Source organism: Somniosus microcephalus, chromosome 5, assembly GCF_052327205.1.
Source record: "Somniosus microcephalus isolate GS21.2 chromosome 5, FLI_Smic_1.0, whole genome shotgun sequence".
In the NCBI taxonomy this organism is placed as follows: domain Eukaryota; kingdom Metazoa; phylum Chordata; class Chondrichthyes; order Squaliformes; family Somniosidae; genus Somniosus; species Somniosus microcephalus.
Window position 1 is genome coordinate 6,028,270 of NC_140991.1, and position 12,038 is coordinate 6,040,307.

At 46.4% G+C, this 12,038-nt stretch overlaps 1 protein-coding gene across 2 annotated transcripts in view; it reads left to right on the plus strand.

Annotated features, from left to right (window-relative positions):
* LOC147116840 (uncharacterized) overlaps positions 1 to 12,038 on the plus strand; it is a 45,854-nt gene that overhangs the window by 12,448 nt on the left and 21,368 nt on the right. Inside the window, exon 3 of one of the 2 annotated variants that reach the window (XM_085987095.1) lies at positions 4,029 to 4,136. The exons of the other annotated variant lie outside the window; for it this stretch is intronic. Coding sequence (XP_085843221.1) covers positions 4,029 to 4,136 — 108 coding nt within the window. The remainder of the gene's footprint in view (positions 1 to 4,028; positions 4,137 to 12,038) is intronic. 2 annotated transcript variants of the gene reach the window in all.

The following is a 12,038-nucleotide window of genomic DNA, read 5'->3' on the forward strand; positions in this document are numbered from 1 at the left end:
AAGTTTTCGGCAGATGAAACGTCATACGCTGACGCCCTCTGTCACCGGCTTTCCCTTAATTGACTGGCTAAGCCCGCAGGGCGGGCTTAACAAGGTCAATCAAGGGAAAATAGCGTGGATTGGCCAGACGTCATTGGGTGCGGGACTGAAACCCGAAAACCAGCAGTCCCGCCCCCAACGCGCCCCCATTCACAAAATCCAGTCCAGAGTTAACATTTCAGGTCGATGACCTTTCGTTAGAACTTTCATCAGAATGGAGATCAGGTGTTGCTCACAGAGAGGGAGGAAAACTCAGAGCTAGAGATGCCTGCTCACGTACATCTCATGGCGGCTGGTTCCAGAGGGTACGGGGATTGGTCTACGAGTGAGTTACCCATCCGCTCTTTCACCCAGGCTCTGTGGCACAGGGAAGACAATTGGGGGAGAACAAGAGAAGGTAATCTAAAGTGGGGGTACGTGACTTCCCGAAAACTTGTGCCCAATGCACAGCTCTGGACGATCCCAGCTTCTGTCCTGGGACGCATTGACTGAGCTGGCCTCAGTTGGGACAGTGGTGAGGTCACTACAATTGGCCTCAGAGCCCCGGGGCTAAGGAGGGTGGGGGACACACCACGTGCTCCTGTCTGCTGTCCTCTGAGCCCCCTGGAAAGTGCGCATGTGTGGACGCTGTGGGGAGACAGGACCCGGCTAGGTCTTGACGCATTCCATGATCAAATATTGTGGCAACACAACGTCTAGGCTTGCACCTGAAGAATAAGGACCTGGGCGAAGTGCGGTAGGGTAGAGAGCACCTGTAAACTATCCCAGCACAAGCCAGCAGCTTCAGGGCAGGATGGGTGACAAGAACAGCAGGCGAATGGGAACACCACCACCTCCAAGTTCCCCTCCAAGTCACACACCATCCTGACTTAGAAATATATCGGCCGATCCTTCATCGTTGCTGGGTCAAAGTCCTGGAACTCCCTCCCTAACAGCACTGTGGGAGTACCTTCACCACATGGACTGCAGCGGTTCAAGAAAGTGGCTCACCACTACCTTCTCAAGGGCAAATAGGGATGGGCAATAAATGATGCCCACATCCTATAAAAGTATGTAAAAAAAATAAGCAAGTACGCAGCTCTCCCGCTGATTGTCCCGTCACACCTCTTATCTATCAGAAGGTGCATCCTGTTGACATAGCATCACAAAGGCACAGAAGGAGGCCATTCGGCCCATCGAGTCCGTGCCGGCTCTCTAGAACAATCCAGTCAGTCCCATTCCCCCGCTCTATCCCCGTAGCCCTGCAAGTTTATTTCCCTCAAGTGCCTATCCAGTCTCCCCTTGAAAACATTCAGTGTCTCCGCTTCCACCACTTCCGTCGGCAGTGAGTTCCAGGTCTTCACCACTCGCTGCGTAAAAAGGTTTTTCCTCACGTCCCCCTGTATCTCTTGCCCAAAACCTTAAATCTGTGTCCCCTAGTCCTTGTACCATCAACTAGTGGGAACAGCCTTTCCCCGTCTAGCCTATCCAAACCCGTCATAATCTTGTACACCTCTATCAAATCATGTCTCAACCTCCTTTGCTCTAATGAAAACAAATCCAGCTTCTCCAACCTGTCCTTGTAGCTAAGATCCCCCATCCCCGGAACCATTCTGGTAAAACTCCTCTGCACCCTCTCAAGGGCCTTCACATCCTTCCTAAAGTGTGGTGACCAGAACTGGACGCAATACTCCAGTTGTGGCCTAACCAGCGCTTTATAAAGGTTCAGCATAACTTCTCTACTTTTGTACACAATACCTCCATTTATGAAGCCCAAGATCCCATATGCTTTGTTAACCACTCTCTCAATATGTCCCGCCACCTTCAGGGACCTATGCACATTAACTCTCAGGTCCCTCTGTCCCTGCACACTCTTTAAAACTGTGCCATTAAGTGTATATTGCCTCTCCCTGTTCCTTCTGCCAAAATGCATCACCTCACACTTCTCTGTATTAAATTCCATCTGCCACTTGTCTGCCCATTCTGCTAGCCTTTCTATGTCCTGTTGCAGTCGATTGGTATCATCCTCACTGTTTGCCACACCCCCAAGTTTGGTGTCATCGGCAAATTTAGAAATTCTACTCTCTATTCCAATATCCAGGTCATTTATATATATCAAAAAAAGCAGTGGCCCCAGCACTGACCCTTGGGGAACACCACTGTCTACCACCCTCCAGTCTGTAAAACAGCCATTTACCACAACTCACTGTTTTCTGTCCTTAAGCCAATTCCTTATCCAAGCTGCCACTGACCCACCTATTCATAAGAACATAAGAACATAAGAAGTAGAAGCAGGAGTAGGCCACACGGCCCCTCGGGCCTGCTCCGCCATTCAATAGGATCATGGCTGATCTGAACCTAGACTCACGTCCACTTCCCTGCCCGCTCCCCGTAACCCCTAATTCCCTTATCAGCTAGGAAACTGTCTATCTCCGTTTTAAATGTATTTAATGTCGCAGCTTCCACAGCTCTCTGAGGTAGCAAATTCCATAGATTTACTACCCTCTGAGTGAAGAAGTTTCTCCTCATCTCAGTTTTGAAACGGCAGCCCCTTATTCTAAGATTATGCCCCCTAGTTCTTGTCTCACCCATCAGTGGAAACATCCTCCCCGCATCCACCCGATCAAGCCCCCTCACAATCTTATATTATTGCATGAGCCTCAATTTTGTTAACCAGCCTTCTATGTGGTACTTTGTCAAACACCTTCCAAAAATCCATGTAGACAACATCCATTGCATTCCCTTCATCAATCCTCCCTGTTACTTCATCAAAAAATTCAATTAGATTAGTCAAACACGATCTGCCTTTTACAAATCTGTGTTGGCTCTCCTTAATTAGCTTAAACCTCTCCATGTGCCCATTCATTTTTTCCTTGATTATTGTTTCTAAAACTTTACCCACCACTGATGTTAAACTGACCGGCCTGTAGTTACTAGGATTGTCCTTACACCCTTTCTTGAACAATGGTATCACATTTGCCACTTTCCAACCCTCGGGCACCTCCCCCGCATCTAGGGAAGATTGGAAAATTATGGCAAGCCCTTCCGCTATCTCCTCCCCCAATTCCCTTAGCAACCTGGGATGCAAGCCATCTGGACCAGGCGACTTGTCAACTCTAAGCATACCCAGCCTTTCTAGTACATCCTGTCTATCAATTTTCACCCCTTCCATTGCTTCTACCTTTTCCACTTCTACCGATATTTTGTCAGCATCCACCTCCTTAGTAAACACCGATACAAAGTACTCATTGAGTATTCTAGCCTTGCCCTGCACCTCTAAGTATATATCACCTTCTTTGTCCCTAATAGGCCCCACCCCGCCTCTTACTACCCGCTTACTATTTACATGCCGGCAGAAGATTTTTGGGTTCCCTTTTATGTTAACCGCCATTCTACTCTCATATTCTCTCTTTGCCAATCTTATTTTCATCTTCACTTCCCCTCTCAACTTATTGTATTTGGCCTGATTCTCCCTTGAAGAATTCACCTGACATGCATCAAACACCCTCTTTTTTTGTTTCATCATCTTCTCTATCGCCCTCATCATCCAAGGAGCCCTTGCTTTGGTTCCCTTACCCTTCCCTCTTGTTGGAATGTACCTAGCCTGTACTTGGAACATCTCCTTAAAGATCACCCATTGTTCCGTTACTGTTTCTCCTGTCAGTCTTTGGTTCCATTTTACCCAGGCTAGATCCTTTCGCATCCCATTGAAGTTAGCCCTATTCCAGTTTAGAAGTTCCACTCTAGATTGTTCCTTGCTCCTCTCCATTGCTAATCTAAATCTTATGATACGATGATCACTCGCACCCAAGTGTTCTCCCACAAACACTTGGTCGACCTCATTCCCCAACACCAGATCCAGCAATGTCTCCTTCCTAGAACATATTGGTCAAGGAAATTTTCCTGACCACATTTCAGAAATTCCTCCCCCTCCTTTCCCTTTACCCCAGCATTATCCCAATGTTCACTTCATCTGGCTCATTTGTTTTTCTCCCCTTCTTTTCTCTCAGCTTCTGAAAAGAATCCAACCACCTCCAGCCCCAAGAAGTCCAACAAAGCGGACAGCGGGAAGTTTGATCCTGAGCTCTCTGCCATAAAACCTGCCAACGATTTGGAAGGTACTGTGCAGCCCCAGAGCCCGCGCGGTGCAGGGTCCCCGTGAGAACGCGCGAGGGTCTGTGAGTGGGAGGAGAGAAAGACAAGCTGTGGATGCTGGGAAAACACAGCGAGTCAGAGAGCATAACAACAAAAGAAGTAAGAGCAGGAGCCGGCCATTCGGCCCCTCGAGCCTGCTCCGCCATTCAATAAGATCATGGCTGATCATCGACCTCAACTCCACTTTCCCGCCCGATCCCCATATCCCTTGATTCTCCTAGAATCCAAATATCTATCGATCTCAGCCTTGAATATACTCAACGATTCAGCATCCACAGCCCTCTGGGGCAGAGAAACCCAAAGATTCACCACCCTCTGAGCGAAGAAATTCCTCCTCATCTCAGTCTTAAATGGCCGACCCCTTATCCTGAGACTATGCCCCCTAGTTCTAGACTCCCCAGCCAAGGGAAACAACCTCTCAGCATTTACCCTGTCCATCCCCTTCAGAACCTTGTATGTTTCAATGAGATCACCTCTCATTCTCCTAAACTCCAGAGAGTATCGGCCCATTCTACACAATCTCTCATCATAGAACAGCCCTCTCATCCCAGGAATCAATCTAGTGAAACTTTGTTGCACCGCCTCCAAGGCAAGTATATCCTTCCTTAGATAAGGAGACCTAAACTGTGCCCAGTACTCCAGGTGTGGTCTCACCATACGATAACCTCACGTTTCCCTACATTATACTCCATCTGCCACCTTACTGCCCACTCACTCAGTCTACCTATATCCCTTTGCTGACTCTTTGTGTTCTCCTCACAGCTTACTGTCCCACCTAGCTTTGTATCATCAGTAATCTTGGATACATTACACTTGGTCCCTTCATCGAGATCATTAATATTAATTGCAATTAGCTGAGGCCCCAAGCACTGATCCTTGTGGCACCCCACTAGTTACAGCCTGCCAACATGAAAAAGACCCGTTTATCCCTACTCTCTGTTTTCTGTCCATTAACCAATCCTCTATCCATGCTACTCTATTACCCCCAACCCCATGAGCCCTTATCTTGTGTAATAACCTTTTATGTAGCACCTTATCAAATGCCTTTTGGAAATCCAAATATACTACATCCAGTGGTAAACCTTTATCTACCCTGCTAGTTACATCCTCAGAAAACACTAATAAATTTGTCAAACACGATTTCCCTTTCATAAAACCATGTTGACTCTGCCTAATCATGTTCTGAGTTTCTCAGAGCCCTGATACCACTTCCTTAACAATGGATTCCAGCATTTTCCCAATGACTGATGTCGGGCTAACTGGCCTGTAGATCCCTGTTTTCTCTCTCCCTCCTTTCTTGAATAGCGGGGTTACATTTGCGACCTTCCAATCCACTGGAACCATTCCAGAATCTGGGGAATTTTGGAAGATCAAAACCAAGGCATCCACTCTCTCTGCAGCCACCTCTTTTAGAACCCTAGGATATAGGCCGTCAGGTCCAGGGGATTTGTTGGGTTTTAGTCCCAATAGTTTCTCTAGTACTTTTTCTCTACTTATATTAATTACGTTAAGTTCCTCACCCTCATTAGACCCAAGTTCCTCACCCTCATTAGTTCTCAACCATTTTTGGTTTGTTTTTTGTGTCTTCTTCTGTGAAGACAGATACAAAAATATTTGTTTAACATTTCTGCCATTTCCTTATTCCCCATAATAATTTCTCCTGTCTCAGCCTCTAAGGGACCAATGTTTACTTTTGCTATTCACTTCCTTTTTACATACTTGTAGAAGCTCTTACAATCTGTTTTTATATTTCGTGTTAGTTTTCTCTCATACTCTATTTTTTCCCTTTTTATCAATTTTTTGGTCATCCTTTGCTGGTTTCTGAAACTCTCCCAATCCTCAGGCTTACTATTATTCTTCACAACATTATAAGCTTCTTCTTTCAATCTAATGCTAACCTTAACTTCTTTACTTAGCCACGGATGGATTTTTCCCTCAGAATTTTTGTTTCTCAATGGAATGTATTTTTGTTGAGAATTATGAAATATTTCTTTAAATGCTAGTCACTGCTTATCTACCGCCATACCTTTTAAGCTATTTTTCCAATCTACCTTAGCCAATTCACCCCTCATACCTATGTAATTGGCTTTATTTAAGTTTAAGACTCTAATTTCAGACTTAGGCAAGTCACTCTCAAAATTAACGTGAAATTCTATCATATTATGATCACTCTGCCCCAGAGGATCTTTTCCTGTGAGATTGCTAATTAACCCTGTCTCATTACACAAAACAATATCTAAAATAACCTGTTCTCTGGTTGGTTCCATGAAGTATTGTTCTAGGAAACTGTCCCGAATGCATTCCATGAACTGATCCTCCAGCCTACCTTTGCCAATTTGATTTGTCCAGTCTATATGAAGATTAAAGTCTCCCACGATTATTGCATTACCTTTGTTACAAGCTCCTACTATTTCTTGATTAATATTCTGTCCAACGGTATAGCTACTGTTAGGGGGGCCTATATACTACTCGCATCAGTGTTTTCTGCCCCTTGTTATTCCTTATCTCCACCCACACTGATTCTACTTCCTGATCTTCCGAACCGAGATCCTTTCTCTCTACTGTCCTTATGTCATCTTTTATTATCAGGGCTACCCCCCTCCTTTTCCATTCTGCCCATCTGTTCGAAACGTCAAGTACCCTGGAACATTTAGTTCCCGACTTTGGTCACCTTACAACCACGTCTCTGTAACGGCTATTAGATCAAACCCATTTATCTCTATTTCTGCCATTAGTTCATCTATCATGTTATGACTGCTTCATGCATTCAGATAAAGAGCCTTTAATTTAATTTTTTTTACCATTATTCCCTGATTTGACCTTATTCTCTGCTGCACTGCTACCGTTAAACGCTCTGTCCCTTCCTGTCACACTCTGCTTATTTTTATCCAAATCGCTACACTGCTCTATTGCCTTGACCTTTCTCTTTAGATTTTGAAAGTTCCCCTCACCTGACCCCTCCCCACCCCCTGTTTTAGTCTAATAGAGAAATATATGTTAACGTTTCCATTAATGTCTCAGATCCTCGTCCAGCCAGAGCCTCACCCCAACCTACCTCAGCGATCTCCTTCCTGCAGGCATCCTCCACATCTCAGAGTGTGGCCGACCATTTTCCCAGCCCTCGCTTCCCTACTTCAGCCAATCTGTCCCTGCCCACTGGACCTCCCCCATCAGCATCTCTGCTTTGGCACCTCTCTCCTTACCTTTAGTTACTTCCGAAAGACCCTTCTCTTCGACTGTGCTTTCACTACTCTACCCCAAAGATACCTTTTGTCCTTGCTCGGTCTCCACTCTTTGCCCAGTGCCCTGGAAGGCATTCTGCAACGTCTCTGTGCTTGAGGAGGACAGCAAGTTCTAGTTAAAGCCCTTCATCAGAACTGGTATTGTCAGCAGAGCCCCTTCCTAAGACTGGCCTTTGTATAATATACAGGCTATTTATAGTCCTTCACTGGATGTGGGCATCGCTGGCAAGGCTAGCATTTATTGCCCATCCCTAATTGAGAAGGTGGTGGTGAGCCGCCTTCTTAACTACAACTGAGTGGCTTGCTCGGCCGTTCCAGAGGGCAGTTAAGAGTCAACCACATCGCTGGTAGATCTGGAGTCACATATAGGCCAGACCGGGTAAGGACGGCAGATTTCCTTCCCTAAAGGACATTAGTGAACCAGATGGGTTTTTACGACAATCCGATAGTTTCATGGTCACCATTACTGATACTAGTAATTATTCCGGATCATTAGTCCAGGCCTCTGGATTACTAGTCCAGTAACATAACCACTATGGTACCGTATCCCCCCCCCCCACCCACCACACCCTCATGACTTGTTGGTCAATGCTTCTCCTCTGTTACTGTTCAGCAGTGTACCTTGACAGGGCAGTTAGTTCTCCCCTGAAGATAGCGGTTGGAGCTGGTCTACAGCAGACACCAGCTGGCCTACAGTAACTCTCCCGACGGTCAGTTCCTCAGGTGTGGTCCCAGACTATAGGCAATTTATCGATTCAGTGGGGGGTCTCACAGCCACATCTGACCCTCCCCTTGCCTGACTGCCTCTCCAGCAGAGGTCACGGCGCTGATTAGGAATTGGAACTCTGCCTAATTTCCATTTCCCCCGGCCTACACATGCTAAGGACAGCAACACTGTCCTGATTTCTGCCTGGCTGAGATGAGATTGAACATAGGATTTGACCCTGAGCTGAGCTTCCGACCCCATAGCCTCTCCATCACCAAGACCGCCTACTTCCACCCCTGTAACATCGCCCGTCTCCGCCCCGCCTCAGCTCATCTGCTGCTGAAACCCTCATCCTTGCCTTTGTTACCTCCAGACTCGACCGTTGCAAAGCTCTCCTGGTTGTCCTCCCATCTTCCACCCGACGTAAACTTGAGTTCATCCAAACCTCGGCTGCCCGCATCCTAACTCGCACCAATTCCTGTTCACCCATCACCCCTGTGCTCACTGATCTACATTGGCTCTTGTCCGGCAACGCCTCAACTTAAAAATGTTTATCCTTGTTTTCAAATCCCTCTCTGGCCTTGCCCCCTCCCTGTCTCTGTAATCGCCTCCAACTCTACAACCCTCTGAGATCTCTGTGCTCCTCTAATTCTGGCCTCTTGCACATCCCCGATTTTAATCACTCCACCATTGGTTGTCTGCCCCTCCGGTCCTGCCTCTGTTAAAACCGGAAGTGGGTGGGTTGGAGGCGGGATCAGTTCAGAAATCCCATCTTTAATAATTTAACTGCCTCCTCGCCCCAAACTCAACCGTATTTTAGGTTAAAATTCCCCCAAAGTATTTGTTTTATGTCTCTGCCATTTCCTTATTCCCCATTATAATTTCACCTGTCTCAGACTCTAAGGGACCCATGTTTACTTTCACTAATCTCTTCCTTTTTACATGTAGACGCTTTTACAATCTGTTTTTATGTCTCTCGCTAGTTTACTCTCATATTCAATTTTCTCTTTCTTTATCAATTTCTTGGTCCTCCTTTGCTGAATTCTAAAATCCACCCAATCCTCAGGCTTACTGCACTTTTTGGCAACATTATAAGCCTCTTCTTTTAATCTAATACTATCCTTAACTTCTCTAGTTAGCCACGGTTGGACCACATTTCTTGTGGAGTTTTTATTCCTCAAGGGAATGTATGTTCTTTGAGAATGATAAATTATTTCCTTAAATGTTTGCCATTGCTTAACCACCATCACATCTTTTAATCTAATTTCCCAAACTACCTTAGCCAACGCGCCCCTCATACTTGGCTTTGTTTAAATTTAAGACCCTAGTTTCGGACTTAACCACATCACTCTTGAACTGAATTTGAAATCCTACCATATTATGATCGCTCTTCCCTAGAGGAGGCTTTACTATAAGATTACTAATTAACCCTGTCGCATTACACGATACCAGATCAAAAATAGTCCGTTCCCTAATTGCTTCCTTGACATATTATTCTAGAAACTGTTTCAACACCCCATGAACTCATCCTCCAAACTACTTTTGCCAATTTGGGTTGCCCAGTCTATATGAAGATTAAAGTGCCACATGATTATTGTATTACACTTGTTACCAGCGCCTCTAATTTCCTGATTTTTACTCTTTCCAACAGTATAGCTCCTGTCAGGGGGCCTGTAAACTACTCCCATCAGTGTTTTCTGCCCCTTGCTATTTCTTAGCTCCACCCACACTGAGTCTACATCCTGATTTTCTGGGCTAAGATCCTTTCTCTCTACTGCCTTTATTTTCATCCTTTATTATCAGGGCCAACCCACCTCCTTTTCCATTTTGCCTATCTCTTCTAAAAGCCAAGTACCCTGGAATATTTAGTTCCCAACCTTGGTCACCCTGCAACCATGTCTCAGTAATGGCTACTGCATCAAACCCATTTATCTCTATTTGTGCCATTAATTCATCTATCTTGTCATGAATGTTGCGTGCATTCAGATATAGCGCCTTTAATTTTAACTTTTTGCTGTTTTCACCTGATGTGACCTTAGTCACTAATGCCCTATTACCTTTGTTAAACTCCCTGTCCGCTCGTGACACACTCGGCTTGATTTTACCCAAATCGTTACTCTGCTCCACAGCCTTGACTTTTCGCTTTAGACTTATAAATTTACCCTTACCGGAACTCGCCCCCCCATCCCCCCTTCATTAGTTTAAAACTGATGTGCCTTCAATAACCACAAAACTAGAAGTTATAAACTTTAACAAGTTGGCTTTTAATCACTAAGATCAGAGCTAACATCTCAACACACTGACTGGCTCACAGGAATGAGTCATACAGATCCTGGGATCTTTATGTAAGAGAAGTCAGGGGCGGAGCCAAGAGCCAAGACCTGGAACATTCCAGGTTAGTCAGGAAAGAGGAAGTGAAACTATACACCGTGTGGGGGAGGGTAATATACATGAGTGCAAAACGAATACAGGCAAGCCAAACACATTTCATTACATTCACCCCTTCTTTAGATTTAGTCCATTGGGGTGATGTTTCTTAAAAGTTGGTATAAGTGAGTCTGTCAGGAGGTTTTGCGGTTCTCAGTGATCGGCACAAAGCCGGTTGGGGTGCCTCTAGGGGAGTGGATTCTGGTTCCTCCGCTGTCCGGGCCTCCGCAGTGTCTTCCAGGTTATCTGCAGTGTCCTCCAGGTTAAAGTTGGGTATTGATACCTCTGGGCGTCCTGTCTCTTTTTGGTGTAGGTCTTCCTCGGGTAGTCTCTCATCGTTCTCTCTGCTCCCCGAGGGAGCGAGGTCTTTTATGGAAACAGTGTCCTCTCGCCCATCAGAGTATTCGATATAGGCGTACTGAGGGTTTGCATGGAGGAGCTGTACCTTTTCCACAAGGGGGTCCGTTTTATGGCCTCTCACGTGCTTCCGCAATAGTACTGTCCCCGGAGACGTCAGCCACGCGGGTAGAGATATGCCCGAGGTAGATTTCCGGGGGAAAACGAACATCTTTTCGTGAGGGGTAGCGTTAGTGGCTGTACATAACAGAGACCTTATGGAGTGGAGCACGTCTGGGAGGACTTCCTGCCAGCGGGAGGTCGGAAGGCCTTTTGACTTTAAGGCGAACGTGACAGCCTTCCAAACAGTAGCATTCTCCCTTTCCACTTGCCCATTACCCCGGGGGTTGTAGCTAGTGGTTCTGCTAGTGGCTATCCCCTTTGAGAGCAAGAACTGGCGCAGTTCGTCACTCATAAATGACGTCCCCCTATCGCTGTGTATGTAGTTCGGCATGCCAAACATGCAGAATAGATTACCGAGACACTTGATGACCGTGGCACTGGTCATGTCTGGGCAGGGAATGGCGAAGGGGAAGCGGGAATATTCATCGATGATATTGAGGAAGTATACGTTACGGTCGGCAGAGGGAAGGGGTCCCTTGAAGTCCAGACTTAGGCGCTCGAATGGCCGTGTGGCTTTGATAAGGTGTGCACGGTCAGGCCTGTAGAAACGAGGCTTGCATTCCGCACAGATGCGGCAGGCTCTGGTCATTGCCCTGACCTCCTCGATGGAGTGGGGCAGATTGCGGGACTTTATAAAATGGTATAGTCGGGTGACCCCTGGGTGACAGAGGTCGTTGTGGAGACCCTGTAATTTGTCCGTATGAATGCTGGCACACATTCCCCGCGATAGGGCGTCTGGGGGTTCATTAAGGGCTCCCGGCCTGTACATAATATCATAGTCGAACGTGGATAGTTCGATCCTCCACCTGATTATTTTGTCATTCTTGATTTTCCCCCTTTGTTTGTTATTAAACATGAAAGCCACCGACCGCTGGTCGGTGAGCAGGGTGAAACGTTTGCCGGCTCGGTAGTGTCTCCAGTGCCGCACTGCCTCCACTATAGCCTGTGCCTCCTTCTCGACAGAAGAGTGC